This window comes from Marmota flaviventris, chromosome 7, assembly GCF_047511675.1.
Source record: "Marmota flaviventris isolate mMarFla1 chromosome 7, mMarFla1.hap1, whole genome shotgun sequence".
Lineage (NCBI taxonomy): Eukaryota > Metazoa > Chordata > Mammalia > Rodentia > Sciuridae > Marmota > Marmota flaviventris.
Window position 1 is genome coordinate 126,600,065 of NC_092504.1, and position 14,617 is coordinate 126,614,681.

The following is a 14,617-nucleotide window of genomic DNA, read 5'->3' on the forward strand; positions in this document are numbered from 1 at the left end:
TTCATTTCATGCATTCACTAGTACATCTTCATACCATGCAGTATTAACCCAACACTCTTTTAGAAAACTTTGTTTCCATCACTATATTCTAACCTTGAATTCAATGTCATCAAATCTCAAGGAAAATTGTGTTGTAATTGCTCATTGCCTTAGGATTGAATGTAACATATGTGTCATTTATCACTAAACACTTTAATTGTTAGTAGAGATCTAAGCAACCAGTTACTTCCCACTCCCTGTGCAATTACCTCATATCATTATGTGTCACCTCCTGCTGTTCTTCTTTCCCTACCACACCTACAGTGGTGGTTTTCAACCTGGATGGATTTTCCTATCAAGGAAATTTGGCGATGTCGAGGTCAAATTTTTATTATCATAATGGAAAAGGTGCTTCTTACATTTGAAAGAGAGCTCAGGGATGCTGCTAAACATCTTACAATGGAAAATATCCACCCACATCCAATAAAATTTTACCTGATTCAAAATGTCAGAATGCCAAAATGGAGGAGACTTGCTGTATGGGAATTGACTTAATGCTTTTTAAATTGAACTTTTAGATTTCTCTCACCCCAGAAATGTTCAATTTAATGCATTCTCTTGATTTGGACTAGCTACTCAGTGACAAAACAAAGTAACAAAACCCAGGAGATTATATCCCATGAAATTTCTCTTATTCCTTGGTTAAAGTGGGACAGTGACCATCATCTTCACCTTCAAAACATCTTCAAACCTGTTTTCCTTGTTGATAATATACATTTTCTAACCAGTTGGCATTACCATAGTTACACAAAATAGGGAATGAAAACTAAAGCATACTTCCAAGTGAAGAATAAACCTGGAGGGATTAGTAAGCATGATTATCCTCAGATACTCTCAGCTCCAAAGGGCATTTATTGTTTGGAATGTTGCATCTGCAAATAGATTGAATAAACTCTGTGTGTAGCATAGTACTAACACTTTTGCATTTTTTTCTCTTTCCTTTTTTTTCCTCGTCAGACATTTCACATTTTCAAGAACAAACTGATTTAAAAGGATTACTAGAAAACCTTCACCAAAATATCCAAGCCAAAAAAAGGAAGAATGTTGAAATTGTGTGGCTGGCTGCAACGGTAAGCACTGTCATGTCAGGTCCTACTCCCTGACACATCAGAGCCAGCAGACATGAGGAGGCATATACTGTGCCGGGTCCAAACTCTGGACTTTTAGTTACCAGCTGTTATGTGTCCCTGTCCAGGGGATGAAGCATTGTCACTCCTGTTGCCAGTTATTTCAATAGACTAGAAAATAAGTAGAAAGAAAGTGCATTCACCAAGAGAAAATCTTACTCATTAGCTATTATTATCAACCCGAGAGATTAAAATGAAGCACTTGTGATTTTGTTGGTGTTACAGGTTGCAATGTTGATTATCCATATCAACGAAGATTTTTGAACTGGAACTCTAGAGACATATGGTTTCAACAGAATGTGGTTATCAGATCTCTGACTCACAGCTTTAGTAGGGCTCCTGGACATATTGCTCAGTTAATGAGCTTGTAAATGTGTTTGTTAATTTAGATATTGGCATTGAATTTATTATCATTGATTGCTCTTGGGGTAGTGAACTATATTCTGTATGGTTCTTTTTCACTTAATGGTTCCCTTCGGGTAGAACAGCCTATTTTCTCACTTCAGATTCCTACAACAGTTAGAGAAGGGATTGCGTCCACTTTTAAAAAACTTTTCTCTGGCAATTTTGAGGCATAATTCATATGAGATTTATGAATTTTGTTAAAACTTGAAACCTAGAGTTCCTGTGTTTAGGAAATGATCCTTCTATCAAGCAAGATGCACTGGAGATGCCCACGGGGGCCGCCATATGTGTAGATGCTGCAGTGTTGCTCTTATAACCTGGAGTCCAGCCTAACCGAGCTTCTGGCACACTCTATTCTCCATCATTAGCGTTTACAAAGTCTTTTCCTCACTTCAAGTGCTTCAACTATGATCCAATATAACTCACTCCCTTTTGGAAAAAAGGAGTAGATAATTTACCATGATATTATATAAAATAATTTACCAAGAGCAAGACAGAGGAAGCTGCTAGTTTGCTGCATGCCATCTTAAAGAGTCCCAGGCAAGACATTGAAGGTGACAGTATGAAATCCAGCTTTCAGGAAGCTCATTTAAACTGCTCCCTTAGCACCATGCTGCCTTATAGGAAGGCTGTCTGTAACAGCTTCCCCCATGTGGCTGCAGTTATCCAGACCACCATAGCTGTTAATTCTTCCAAAAATTTCACAATGGTAGGTCAAGAGTCATTGTTCCTATTTTACTAATAATGTGATAGCATTAAGGTACTCTCATCATTTGCCAAGGCCCTCTGGCTACTTAAGAACATAAATAAGACATTATACTTATATTGGGAAGTTATGTAAATAGATAAATTAAGGCTACACGTGTAAGTGTGAATGCATATTTTCTCTCAGTATATTCAGTTTTTGCATTTGAATATATAAAACATTTTCCTATAGATTCCACATGATTCTAAGGTTATTTTTCTTAAATGTAGATGCTAGTCAAATATGGCTTCTGTACAAAGTACAACTGAATGGCTGGTTAGTAGCATTTCTGTGGGTGGAAGCCCCAGTTCCAATATCTATTTGTAAATAAAACGAAGAAATATAGGAATATCTTCTGATATTTTTCAAAAAGCTTTTATTTCTCTCTTTCCTCTCTTCTTTAAATTTGTTTTATGAAACAGTCCTTGTATTACTGTTTTATATTCTAATTGAAAAATCTCAAACTATTCAATTTTGTCTTAATTTAAATAATAAAAATGAGAATTGAATGAAGTCAAATACTCATCAAGTGCACTAAATAAAACTTATATAGTTCAAGGGTTGTAGAAATCCAGAAATCCAGACTCCCCTTTTCTACTCTGATGAGCTTGCTGCTATTTCCACTTTACTCTGAATTTAGAACACTAAATATCCTAACTAGGATAGGTATATAAAGAATATTAGTTCTCTTTTTAAATCATATCTCAAAAGTAGCCACGAAGGTCTATTTTATTACTGTGAATGAATGTACTTAGCTTTTAAAAGTGTGAACTACCATTTATTTGAAAGAATTAAAATTTTCTAAGTGAAAAAAGATTATATGGTGAAATCAAGCTCCCATATATCTCAAGTCTCTTTTCTTAGAAATAGAAAGTAGTGAAGGTCTAAATTAATAGGATCTATAAATCCTAGTTTAAGTATCACAATGACAATTAAATGATGGTAAAAGCCCTCAGTATAAATGGTATTATTTTCTTCTCAAAGCAGGCAACTTTTAAGGACCCCCTGACAACAGAGAATGAAGTAGGCCTTTATTATATCACATTGAATTAAATTTAAAGGGACATTGATTAGCATTGTTGATGCTGTGGTTAATGATTGGTATCTCATATCTAAAGCCCATTATGGGAGAGAAGGAAAGGAATGGAGTAATTTACCTATTAATGGTAAGGTAATGTGCTGCTTAGAGATTCTTCTCTGTTAGAATAACAACAACATCAACAACAAAGAATTATAGAGGGGATCAGAATATAACAGAAGTTAAAGACCTGATCCTTGGATTCAGGTAAACTATATTTGCATCTCAGATCAGCTCTCTTGTGGCCAGATTATTTATTTGCCTAAATCTCATTTTCTTCATCTGAAGATAAGAACAATTATACCTTCATGTGAAGTTTATTAAAAAAGCAAGTCTGTGAAATGTCATAATGTTATACAGGTACACAGCAGATGTGCACCAAATGGAAGCCACTTTTGATATTCTTAATGTTTCTAATTGGTTCTATCATCTCAGGCCATGAAGCTTTTTCAAACATCATGGCATAAAACCAGTCTAGCAAAGGTTTCTTAAATGTGTGAAGACTCTGATCAACTGTCAGATCCATGGAGTAAAGTGTTCTCCATTTTCAATGAGGTTGTTGCAGCTGGGCTGGGATTATCTTCATGAAGTAGCAGATCAGGTTCAGTGATGGGTGCCATCACCTACTCTGTTGCATCTGTTACATCTCATTTGGTTTTAACAACTCTATACCTCACATGCAAAGAGCAAATAAGTTAAATCTGCTCCACTGGCTTTTGGAATGAAAAGCAATCATTTTGCCTTTCATAAGGCACACTGTACCCATTTCACTAATCAGTCTAAACCCAAAGTCACTGGTAGTTGGTGAGCCCAGGCTGGCAGTGTTTAGAGGGGTCAATGCTAAGATAATGCACACATGAACAATAAACTCTTTTCACATGTGCCACAGATTTGTCGCAAGCTAAATGGTATTCGTTTCACCTGCTGCAAGAGTGCCAAAGACAGGACGTCAATGTCAGTGACGCTGGAGCAGTGCTCCATCTTGAGGGATGAGCACCAGCTGCACAAGGACTTCTTCATCCGTGCTCTGGACTGCATGAGAAGGTATCCCCCATGTTTTAAGGTCTTTTTTTTAATTTTAAGGTCATTTTAAGCTTTTGTTTGTTTGTTTGTTGAGTTTTTTATTTTTAAAACATTTATCTCATTAGAGAACGATGTTAAGTAACTCCCCTATATTCCCATGATTTTTAGCTCATGGCATGAGACCATTTTAAGTATTCCTCTTACTCATTTCAAGCAATAAAAAGAAATGTGGCCATGCCTGCAGTCCAACATATGCATGGGGACTGTTTCATTAGTTCATTGGCTCAATATAAAGGGTTTTGAACATTTCATACATAACACTTTGAGGGGCCCATTTTCTTGATGTCTATGTGGCCATGAATATGCACAAAATAAAACTAACTCAATTTAAAAAATAAATAAATAAAACTTCCTGAATTGAGACTAGTAGGACATCTTCCCAATGCCTGCGAGGTCTCTGAGTCAGTACCCTTCTTAAAGATCTGGAGTGGTTTTCACATCACTCATCCTAAAGATGGAATGACACTGATGCTTTAAAACACAGAATTAATATTGTTAGTCAGCCGGCATTTAAAATGCTATGCCCCGAGTCATGTGTCTTGATTCATTTCCACAGTAATTAAATCTAAACTCTGAGCCATAATGCGAAGGCAAAAGTACCTCATTCACAGTGTCTATCATCGAGGACACAACGTTAATTTAAAAGTTAAGTGAAATCGTCCCTGCCACAAAGACCAGCTCAGAAGCTCTTTAGAAGACATGGGGCAGGCCCGTGCTCCCAGAGAGGAGTGTCCTGTGGCGCTGGACAGGCGGCTTCTTATCTGCATGCTCTTAGCCTCTCCCCTGCCCTCTGACTGCTGTGCCTTGCAGCAGGGACACAGATGCGTGCCTGTGCTCTTCTCTGCCTGTGTGTTTTCCCACTAATGAGAGAGTCCTCAAGTCCTCGAGTTTGCAGCATGGCATGTCTCCTGGCATTTTCATTGTTGTGTGGAGTTCCAGCATAACTTTCTGATAAATGTGTAATGATGTTTGAGAGGCCTGACATGAACATCTCAGCCATATAAAACATGCTAGAATTAAAAAAAACTCCTTCAAAAATAATCTCTCAGCACTAACAGGGAAAATTCTATATCCTAGTATTAAATCTTCAGTACAAGGGAAGAATACAAATGTTACTGTGGATGGAACAAAGGTACTTGGCAGGGAGATGAAGAGCAGGTGATTAGGTAGGCCGGGGACACCATGGCACCAAAGGGATTTGACTAACAAATTATTTGGAGGGAGAAATCATTATCTGCTGACTTAAGCTGGAGAGAAGAGAAGGAAAGGTCCTTACATTAGAAAGGAAGATAAAGGACATATCTAGCATGCACATAAAACTAAAAAAAATTAAATATTTTGGTACTGTGTACTGCTATTTAGAATCAACTTTATTTATACAACACATTTGATCATGACATAACATTTTCGGAGGTATGTTTTTGAATTGTTAAGAAAAGGTAAGGTGCTAGAAATTTAATTTAAAATGACAAACACTCTTAAATTCCATATCCCCACTACTCTGGTAATATTATTTTTTTCTTTTTCTTCTTCTTCTTTTTTTTTTTTTTTGCTAAATTTCAAAGCTGACAAATTGACCTTTCAGTCTTGTATATTTAAGGGTTACCTAGAGTGTGAGAATCTGTGTGTGTGTGTGTATGTGTGTGTGTATTTCAAGAAAATAGAAAATGTTTGTTAATAACTGTCTACATTTCTCTCTTTGGGTATTCTCACTTAAAATACGTACTCATAGGTTAATAATCTCTGGCAACATAACAACCAGAGATTATTAACCTGTGAGGTAGGTTGTTGTCTGAGACTCGGAGCTAGCTTACCTGAGTTTGAATACAGGCTATTGGCCACTTACTAACCAGTGAATAACATATCACCACTTAGTGCCTTAGCAACTTAATTGGCCTCTTAGTATCTCAGTTTCCTCATCTGTAAAGTAATCTTGATAACATGAACTGCTCTCTGAAAAGTGATGAGAACAATGTTTGACCCAGTAAATTAATATTTATTAATAAAAATAAATATCAAAGTTCATAATGTTAACATTCTCATCCTCCAAGGACAATACAATCTAGATAATTAGGAACTTTGTAGTTTTATACTTGTGACTACATTATGATATAGGTTTAACTTCAATACCATATAATAGAGTGTTCTGGCAACACTTGTAAATAAGGTTTCAAATGCAATGTTTCTTTTACTTGTCTAAGAAAAACAGCTCTTTAAATAGCACTTTAAAATATGCTTGTGTTTGCAAATGCTGTGCAAATTATGGAAGGATTGCATTCATTAAGCCTGGGCAGGTTTTGTATAAATACTTTTTTATGTTAATGTGTGTTATTTTATGCTCTTACAAGTAATCATGGAATTTGAGCTCAAGGAGTCACCTTAGATGTTTTGTCTTATAAATGATGAAACTGAGTTCTAGAGTGTTTGGGCAGAGACTACTCAAGCCCAAAATATTTGAGCCAGCACTGGAACACAGGTCTCCTAGTTATAGATCAGGGTTACTTTCTTTGTACCAAATAAAATGAAATAGTATCACTTGAAATGATTTGATAATATATTTAACTACTGCAAACCTGTTAGTTAAAACAGAAGTCACATGTAAAACTTTTACTTATAAAAATTCAAGGCTGTGCAAAACCAAAGTGTTCTCCCCAAATCTTAAGACCTCGAAGAGCCAATTCTATAGCTCTAGGATAAAAACTCTATAATTTCAACCTTATCTATTATGTTCTCCATTATATATTGACACTGAGAACTGTATCTGGTCTAGAGCAAAATAAATATAAACAATAATTGAATGAATTAAGAAATGTCTACATAGGAATTTACTCTGCTGCCCTCTGCTTTTCAGAACCATTTTATAGGAACTTTCTCATTTTTTAAAAAAATTATCTTTTTGATTATGTCCTGAGAGTGTGATTCAGTTCTTACTTTGATATTGGAGCCATGTTTCCCAGGGCCACCCCTGTATCAGGGTAGCTTGGTGAATGATTGGTCACAAGCTGAATTCAAACAGCTCAGTGCAGTAATGCTCCTACCCTCTGCTGGTGTTTCTGCTGGTGAGTTGGAAGTACACCGGATGTTCCGGAGTTCTCAAGCCTGCCTTGCCTTTTATTTGTGCTGAGCCCTGTTAGGTCATCCTGGCCCACCAGGAATATGTGGAAGCTTATCCAGGCCCTATGTGGCTCTTTTCTTTCCACAGTTTCCATATTGACTTTCTGGCTGGTCAGACTGGTCTAAGGAGTGGCACCATTAGAGCTTTAGTCTCAGGGTAGCTGTGAGATTGGCTGTTGGCAGTTTGCCTTCAGGAGCACTAATTCTCTGATAATGCAGGTGGGTGTCCCCGCCACCCCCGCTGCGGCTCTCCACTTGAAACCCAGTTAGGTTCCAAGAACAGTGAAATAGCTGGTTTCCACCATTGTCTGATAGAACTCGGAAGTGACCTACTTCCTACAACTAGTTCTGGCCTCCCCACAGTACATCCCGTCATGAATAGGTTAATCCACAATAAAGTCAGAGCCTTCATGATCCAGTCACTTTCGAGAGCCCCATCTCTGAACACAGCAGATCTCGGGAGACATTGAAAATCTGAACTATAATGGTGGGCCTTCTTTAAACCGATTTTAATTTAAATTAGCCACCGATGTTAATTCCTTTATAACACTGGAAACCTGTCATTTCTGTCCTTTCCTTGAGTTTTAAAATGTAAGTGTATGGCCAAATGTTTTTCTTGATTAATTACAGCAAAACGTTACAAAGTGGTGGGAAAAAAAAAATGGCAAGGCACTTTTTTTGATCATTTTATGGTTTTTTAATTTTATTTAAAGAATAGTTGAATGCAGTATCAACACTCAGTTTTTAGCTATGACATCTCCTTTGATTGCTAAGAGGCTTCTTTCTGCAATGCTTTTTCAAAACAAAATTTTAGTACCATCTTTGATACTTATATTTGATAAATAGAAAATAAGAATTGGACTTATAAAAATACAACAAGTGTGGCTGGATTAAAAATCATCATGCCTTAGCCAAAATTAATTGTGTTGGGAAATGTAATTGTCACTCTAAAGTAAAATTTTTTAAAATGGCATTGCATGGGTCTTTCTTTTAACAGGAGCTCTGAGATTTTGCATTGATAATGTAACATGTGACATCATATTGCTTAGTTGTCTGTATTTTATGTGTCTAATGCTACATTGCTCTGTCAACTTGTATTTCCTTATTACTCCTTAAGATGAAGATAATTGATCTGCCATTAGCAAGATGGATCAGGATAAGTTTCAGTACACAGCCTACTTATCACCTTTAAGATACAGGGTTCTAATTATTCTTTTTTAGTAAGTATTTACTTCAAAAGAAAGAGACTAATGACTCATCGGCCTTGTTAAATTCTATTATCTCATTGCATGTCATATTTGCAACATGTTGCACTGAAATTTATATTGGAGGATAATAATTTATGAAATGCTTTGCTTCATAAGTAAGTGACACTTAACCAATTGATGCCAATAACATTGTGCTTATGATCGCTTATTCCCTTGCAGAGTTAGTTTTTTGAATAGTGTAGTTCACATTTGGCTGAAATAAAAAGCTTTTTTTTTCATTCTTAGCCCTGTTTCCACTTTTAGCTTATTTTTCTTAACTTTTCTTGATTGCACTAGTTTGAGAAGAGTTTTATAAGAGTTCTCTCTTCTTTCAAATATAAAGAGAGTCATAAGCACTGCAGACACAGTAATTGAAGTTTGTAGCTATTTATCGACTCATACAAAGGGATGTATTGGTGGAGAATAGCACAACAAGGGACAGTTTTCCCACTGTTGCTATTACCTACTCCCTTGAGAATCTCATCGTGCTTGCTTCCTGCTTCAGACCTTATCTGTATGAAATAACAGGAATCATTCCAAATGGACTCACCTTCATCCTTGCTAATGATTATGCAAAACCTGACCCCACTTAAGATGCTTTAGCTTAGCTGAAATTAGGGAAAAGAATACACTTCCTTGCAAATCATGTTGGAGCGAGTATCTTTTAATAAGATATTTGCAGGTAAATCACCAAAAGATAATTTATTTTACTGGAGATATCAAAGAATGATCTTTGAAGATCTTTCAGCTTCCTGAACAAAAATACATGTGCTAATTTTAGGGAATCCAAAAATCATTTTTGTGTGACAAAATACATTATCATATTACCTTGTTTTAAAAAGTAGTGGTTTCCAAGTCTCTTTCTTTTGTTAATCTGCATACAGTGTTTGCTTTCTTTTACTGGTGACTTGAGACACTGGACTGTGGAGCCATCAGCCACCAGATCTCCACACACCTTCCCAAGAAAATCACTTCTTTTAATTTTTAAAACCATTAACCAAGGCTCTATCTGTTTTTAAATTAATTTAAATAAGCTGAATCATATATGTGGATTTAATTGAGATAAACAAACAACTTCTGCCACACCAACAGAATTTAAAATTCAAAACCTAAAATCCTTATTCTAACTTTAATTACTCTTCACTGCTTTGAACAAGTTCATCCCAGGCCTCGGTTTCCTGAGGCTTGTAAACAAGTGATAATACACACTCTCCCCGCTGTGTGTATTCTATTAAATAAGGTCACTTATTTAAAGTCTCTTTACCCAGTGAATGTCAACATCTGCCAGTCTCGAACCTGCTTCTCATTTCCTATTCCATGTTTCTCTATCTTCCTAAAATTAGGGACTTTGCTTGGTCTTCAAGAAAAATCTCCAGCTTTTTTTCCCCCAAAATGGCTTGAATTATTTCCCAGGGCTTATAGGTTAGAAGATTTAGAAATCTTGCTAGAACCCTTCTAATAAAGGATTCTAGAAACAGCTAAGCATGAAATAGGGGTTCCTGCTCATTTCAGACAGAAGCTCCTCAGCACTCAGATAGTGAAACTTTTGTATGGTCAATGCTTGACTGTCCATAGATTTTATTGACAAATTAGGATCTTTTATAAATAATGTACCAGGAGCCCCACCTTGAGAGGTGAACTTGGCTACTGAGCATTAACCAAATACATCAGTTATTTTCATAGTCAAAAATAAGCATTTTTTTGAGAATCTACTATGGCAGAGCACCATGCTGTATTAGTTAGCTTTTCACTGCTGCAATGAAATAACTGACACAATTAATGAAAATAGGAAAGGTTTATATTAGCTCATGGTTTCAGAGGTTTCAGTCCATTGTAAGTTGGTTCCATTTTTAGCTTTGGACCTGGAGCAGTGTAGTATATCATGGAGGAAACATGGTAGAGCAAAGATGTTCACCTCTGCATTGCCAGGAAACAAAGAGAGAGACCAGAAGGTATCAGGGTCCCAATATTCCTTTGAAGAGCATGCACTCAATGCCTAACTTCCTTTCACTAGGCCCTATTTTCTAAAGGGTCTGCCAACCCCAATAGTGTCACAGGCTGGCAACAAAGCCTTTAACACTCCTCCATCCTGTCTCCAACCTGCAAAGGTTCATGGCCATTTCATAATGCAAATGCATTTACCATATCTCCAAGAGTTTCACAAATCTTAGCAGCTCAATTGTTACTCAAAAGTCCAAGGCCAATCTCCTCTGAGATTCAAAACAAACCGAAACTGTGAACCTCTATAAAAATCAAAAAGAAAATTGCATACTTCCAATATATAATGGCCCTGGATAAGCAGTCTCATTCCAAAAGGGAGGAACATGGAAATAATAAGAAGGAATTGAAGCAAAGCTAGAATGAAATCTATCAGGGTAAACATTAAGTCCTGTAGCTCTGCATTCAGCATCCAGTATACACAGTGGCATGATATATGTTCCAAAGGGATTGGGAAGCCCACCACTGTAGGATTGCTGGCTGTGGTCCACATGGCCACACACCTGGGCTGGCTGTACCCATTGCCTGCAGCTTTCCTCAGCAGAAAATTCATATCCCTAGAATCTAACTACTTCGGATTTCCATTGCAGCTTCAACTTCACTAATTCTAGCTTCGTGTATCACCCTGTCAGTGATGCACTCAGGCCTCTGATGTAGATGAGGCCAATGTCTACACCAGGAACTGCACTATGGTCCACTAGAACCATAGCTATGGCACCTCCGGTTGCCTTGATGGCTAAAAACAGGAAATGAATCCCAGGGAAACATTTCCCTAGGAGGCCTTATGGGAGCAGGGCATCCCAGGGGTGTCTTCTCAAAAGAAAGTCTTTGAAAGGAGTTTGCACTTTTACACATAGCTTCTCATATTAGGGGCTCTACTTATTCCTGAGATGCCGTTCAGAAATCTTTCATATCTTCCTGGTTCAAAGTACTTGCATTCTTTTTAATGTGGTAAACTTTTTAGCAACTGTGCCTTTCTTTCTAAGACTTTTAAACACATTCCTTTCTCCAGTCAAACTGCAAGTATTCTAAACTTTTCTGCTTTGTTCCTCTTTTCTCCTGTTTCTGGCTAAAAGCAGCCAATAATGGCCAGGCTTCTGCCAAATGCTATGCTGCCTTGAGATTATTCATGTGGTTCAGGCTATGAATGGTGGTTAATCGTCATCACATTTTTCCAGTATTTTTGTTTACATAAAAGGCACCATAATGTGTGTCATATTGAACAACTTTTCTTTACCTGATGTTTTTTTGAGATTATGTGTATAGGTAAGATCTAGGATTTCCCATTTAATAACTGTGTAGGATTCCCTCATATAAATAGATAATAATTTGTACATTCACATATTGAATTTTAGATTGTATGTGATATTTTGCTACTATAAATAGTAATGGAATAGGCATCTTCACATATATATCCATGAATACAATTATGAGAATTTCTTCAATATAAACCCCATTAATAGAATAAGTGGTAATGTATTTATATCTTCAATTTTACTAGGTGCTGCCAAATTGCTCTTCAAAATAGCTCTACTAGTTCGTAGTTCATAAGCCATGCTCATGTGCTGCCAGTCCAGTAAGAGTGATGGGTGAAACTTCACATTCCTTTTAAATTTATATTTTCCCGGAAATGTGAGAGTGAACATGTGTTTGAACATTGTTTGTCCATTCTTATTTCTAATTCCGGTGTCTCGTTTTTGTTTCCGATATGAGGATTTTGTTTATAATTGTAGGTTGAAAAAGAATTTATAAACCTCTGGCCTATTGTGTTTAAGTCAAGTTCTAGAAGAAGGTTACAGAAATGGCAGTTTTAAAAAATATTTTTTATTTGTTTTGTTTTTTAAATGAAAGCACAGTGGAACAGGACAAGAGTTCCCTTGGGTTTGGATCAAGAAATGCACAGTGTTTTGACAGGAGCCTGTGACAGATGGGAAGATCTTTAGCAGGGAGAGGACAGAGCTCCACTTTAGACAAGGGAAGGAAACTTCCAGCAGAGATACAAATAAAACCCCTGGTCAATTAGGGAGATGATTGATGCCTTTGCACTTGGAAAGTGAGGTGCATCAGGGACTCATTTTGGAAAGGGCTGACTCTCATTAAGAAAGCTAGACGTGAAGGCAGCCCAGGCCTGAATGTTCTATGAAATAGAGCAGTTACACCAAAACCTAGAGGGTCCATTTTGCCCCCTAGTGGACTGAGACAGGAGAATCAAGGATGTGAGTCCCCATCCCCATTTAACCATGGAATGATTTTTTTTTTCCATAAGCACCACCTGAACAATTATTTATTTTAGCCTTGTCCTAAGCAATGATGTCCATGAATTGATACACTAATGTGCCCATTACCTTTGTCCTCACTTGAAAATAAAGCCAGGACTGATACATTCATATATCATCAATTACTTTCTAAGAGTGCTTGCTTTCCATCAGGATGCTTAGTTTGCTCTGATGAACACTGTCACAGAAGTGCTTTATCCCTCCTTCTAAGCTGAATTTTGGTCATAATGCTGGGAGTCTTTGCAGGCCAGGGTCTAATTAAAGCTGTGCTTGGAAGCAAGTGTTTACGGAAAAGCAACCAAGCTATGGCAAGTCACCCTGATGAGAAGATCACAGATGACAAAGGAGTTCAGATGCCCAACATAATACAATTATGCCCAAAAGATAACGGCCCAAAGCCCTACAGACAAAAAAAAATGTGTCATGCACAATTACACCCCATTCTTTTCCGCTCAGTGAACATATCAGAATTCATGTGAGTGTGAATGACATCATTATGGTGATCAAGAATGTTATTTATAAAGCATGTTATTTGCAAAATTGGTAGCTTATTAGCTGTAACAAATCACATGTGATATTCTCAAGTATCACAGCAATGTTTTGGGGGGATCACTGCATTGAGTATTCTTAAAATCTAATCATTAAGTCAGCTCTGCAGAGAGCAGGTGCCTCAGGATGGCATATGAATTAAACACAGGGCAGTGGTTAGGAAGGATTTTAGAGTTAAATTGCCCCTGTTTTCTACTTTTTAAAAGTCTAAAGAAAATTCTAAAAGCCCTGAGGTTATTTATTTTTTTATAAAAATAAAAGTGTATATATATATAACTATAAATATTTATATAACTATAAATATTTATATGACTATGAATACTTGTAGATATGTGTATACAGTAACTGGGTCTCAGAAGTGTGTGATGAAGTAACTATCACTGTGGTACACTTTCATCGACATGCTCATCTTGGCATCCAGCATCCTCATAAGGTTGTTGTGAGAGCAAAAAGAAATCCATTGATGGGCTGGGTGTCTGGCTCACGGTAGTGTGCTCACTAAGGATGTGTGAGGCACTGGGTCCAATTCTCAGCACCACATAAAAATAAATAAATGAAGGTATCCTGTCCATCTACAGCTCAAAAAAAATTAAAAAGCATCTAATTCAGTACTTGACTCAGTAAGGATTGGTACCCAGTCAGTGCTGCTGTGGCTCCCACTGATGGATGCTGTGTGGAAAGTGTGGGTTTTGCTATCATTGCTTCTTTGTCATCTTGGCTTCCTGTAGAGAAGTTTTTGTTAAACTGTAAATATGTGTGATGTCCTCAAATGGTACTAAGAAAACTAAAAGGAACAGTCCTCTTCTCATTCATACCACCTGTGGCATTAGTTCTTAAAGACTGGCCTCTGGCCCAGCAGCCATTGTGTCCCTAGGAGCTCATTGGAAAAACTCATTCTCAGGGCCTCCCCCAGACCTGGAAACTCCTGGACTTGGATCCAGGGATCAGTGGTTGAA

General features: G+C 37.1%; 1 protein-coding gene across 4 annotated transcripts in view; it reads left to right on the top strand.

The window, feature by feature from the left end:
• Inpp4b (inositol polyphosphate-4-phosphatase type II B) overlaps positions 1 to 14,617 on the top strand; it is a 372,392-nt gene that overhangs the window by 308,087 nt on the left and 49,688 nt on the right. For all 4 annotated transcript variants that reach the window (XM_071614653.1, XM_027926549.2, XM_071614654.1 and 1 more), the window contains 2 exons: positions 997 to 1,109; positions 4,284 to 4,438. In XM_071614653.1, the coding sequence (XP_071470754.1) occupies positions 997 to 1,109; positions 4,284 to 4,438 (268 nt within the window). The remainder of the gene's footprint in view (positions 1 to 996; positions 1,110 to 4,283; positions 4,439 to 14,617) is intronic.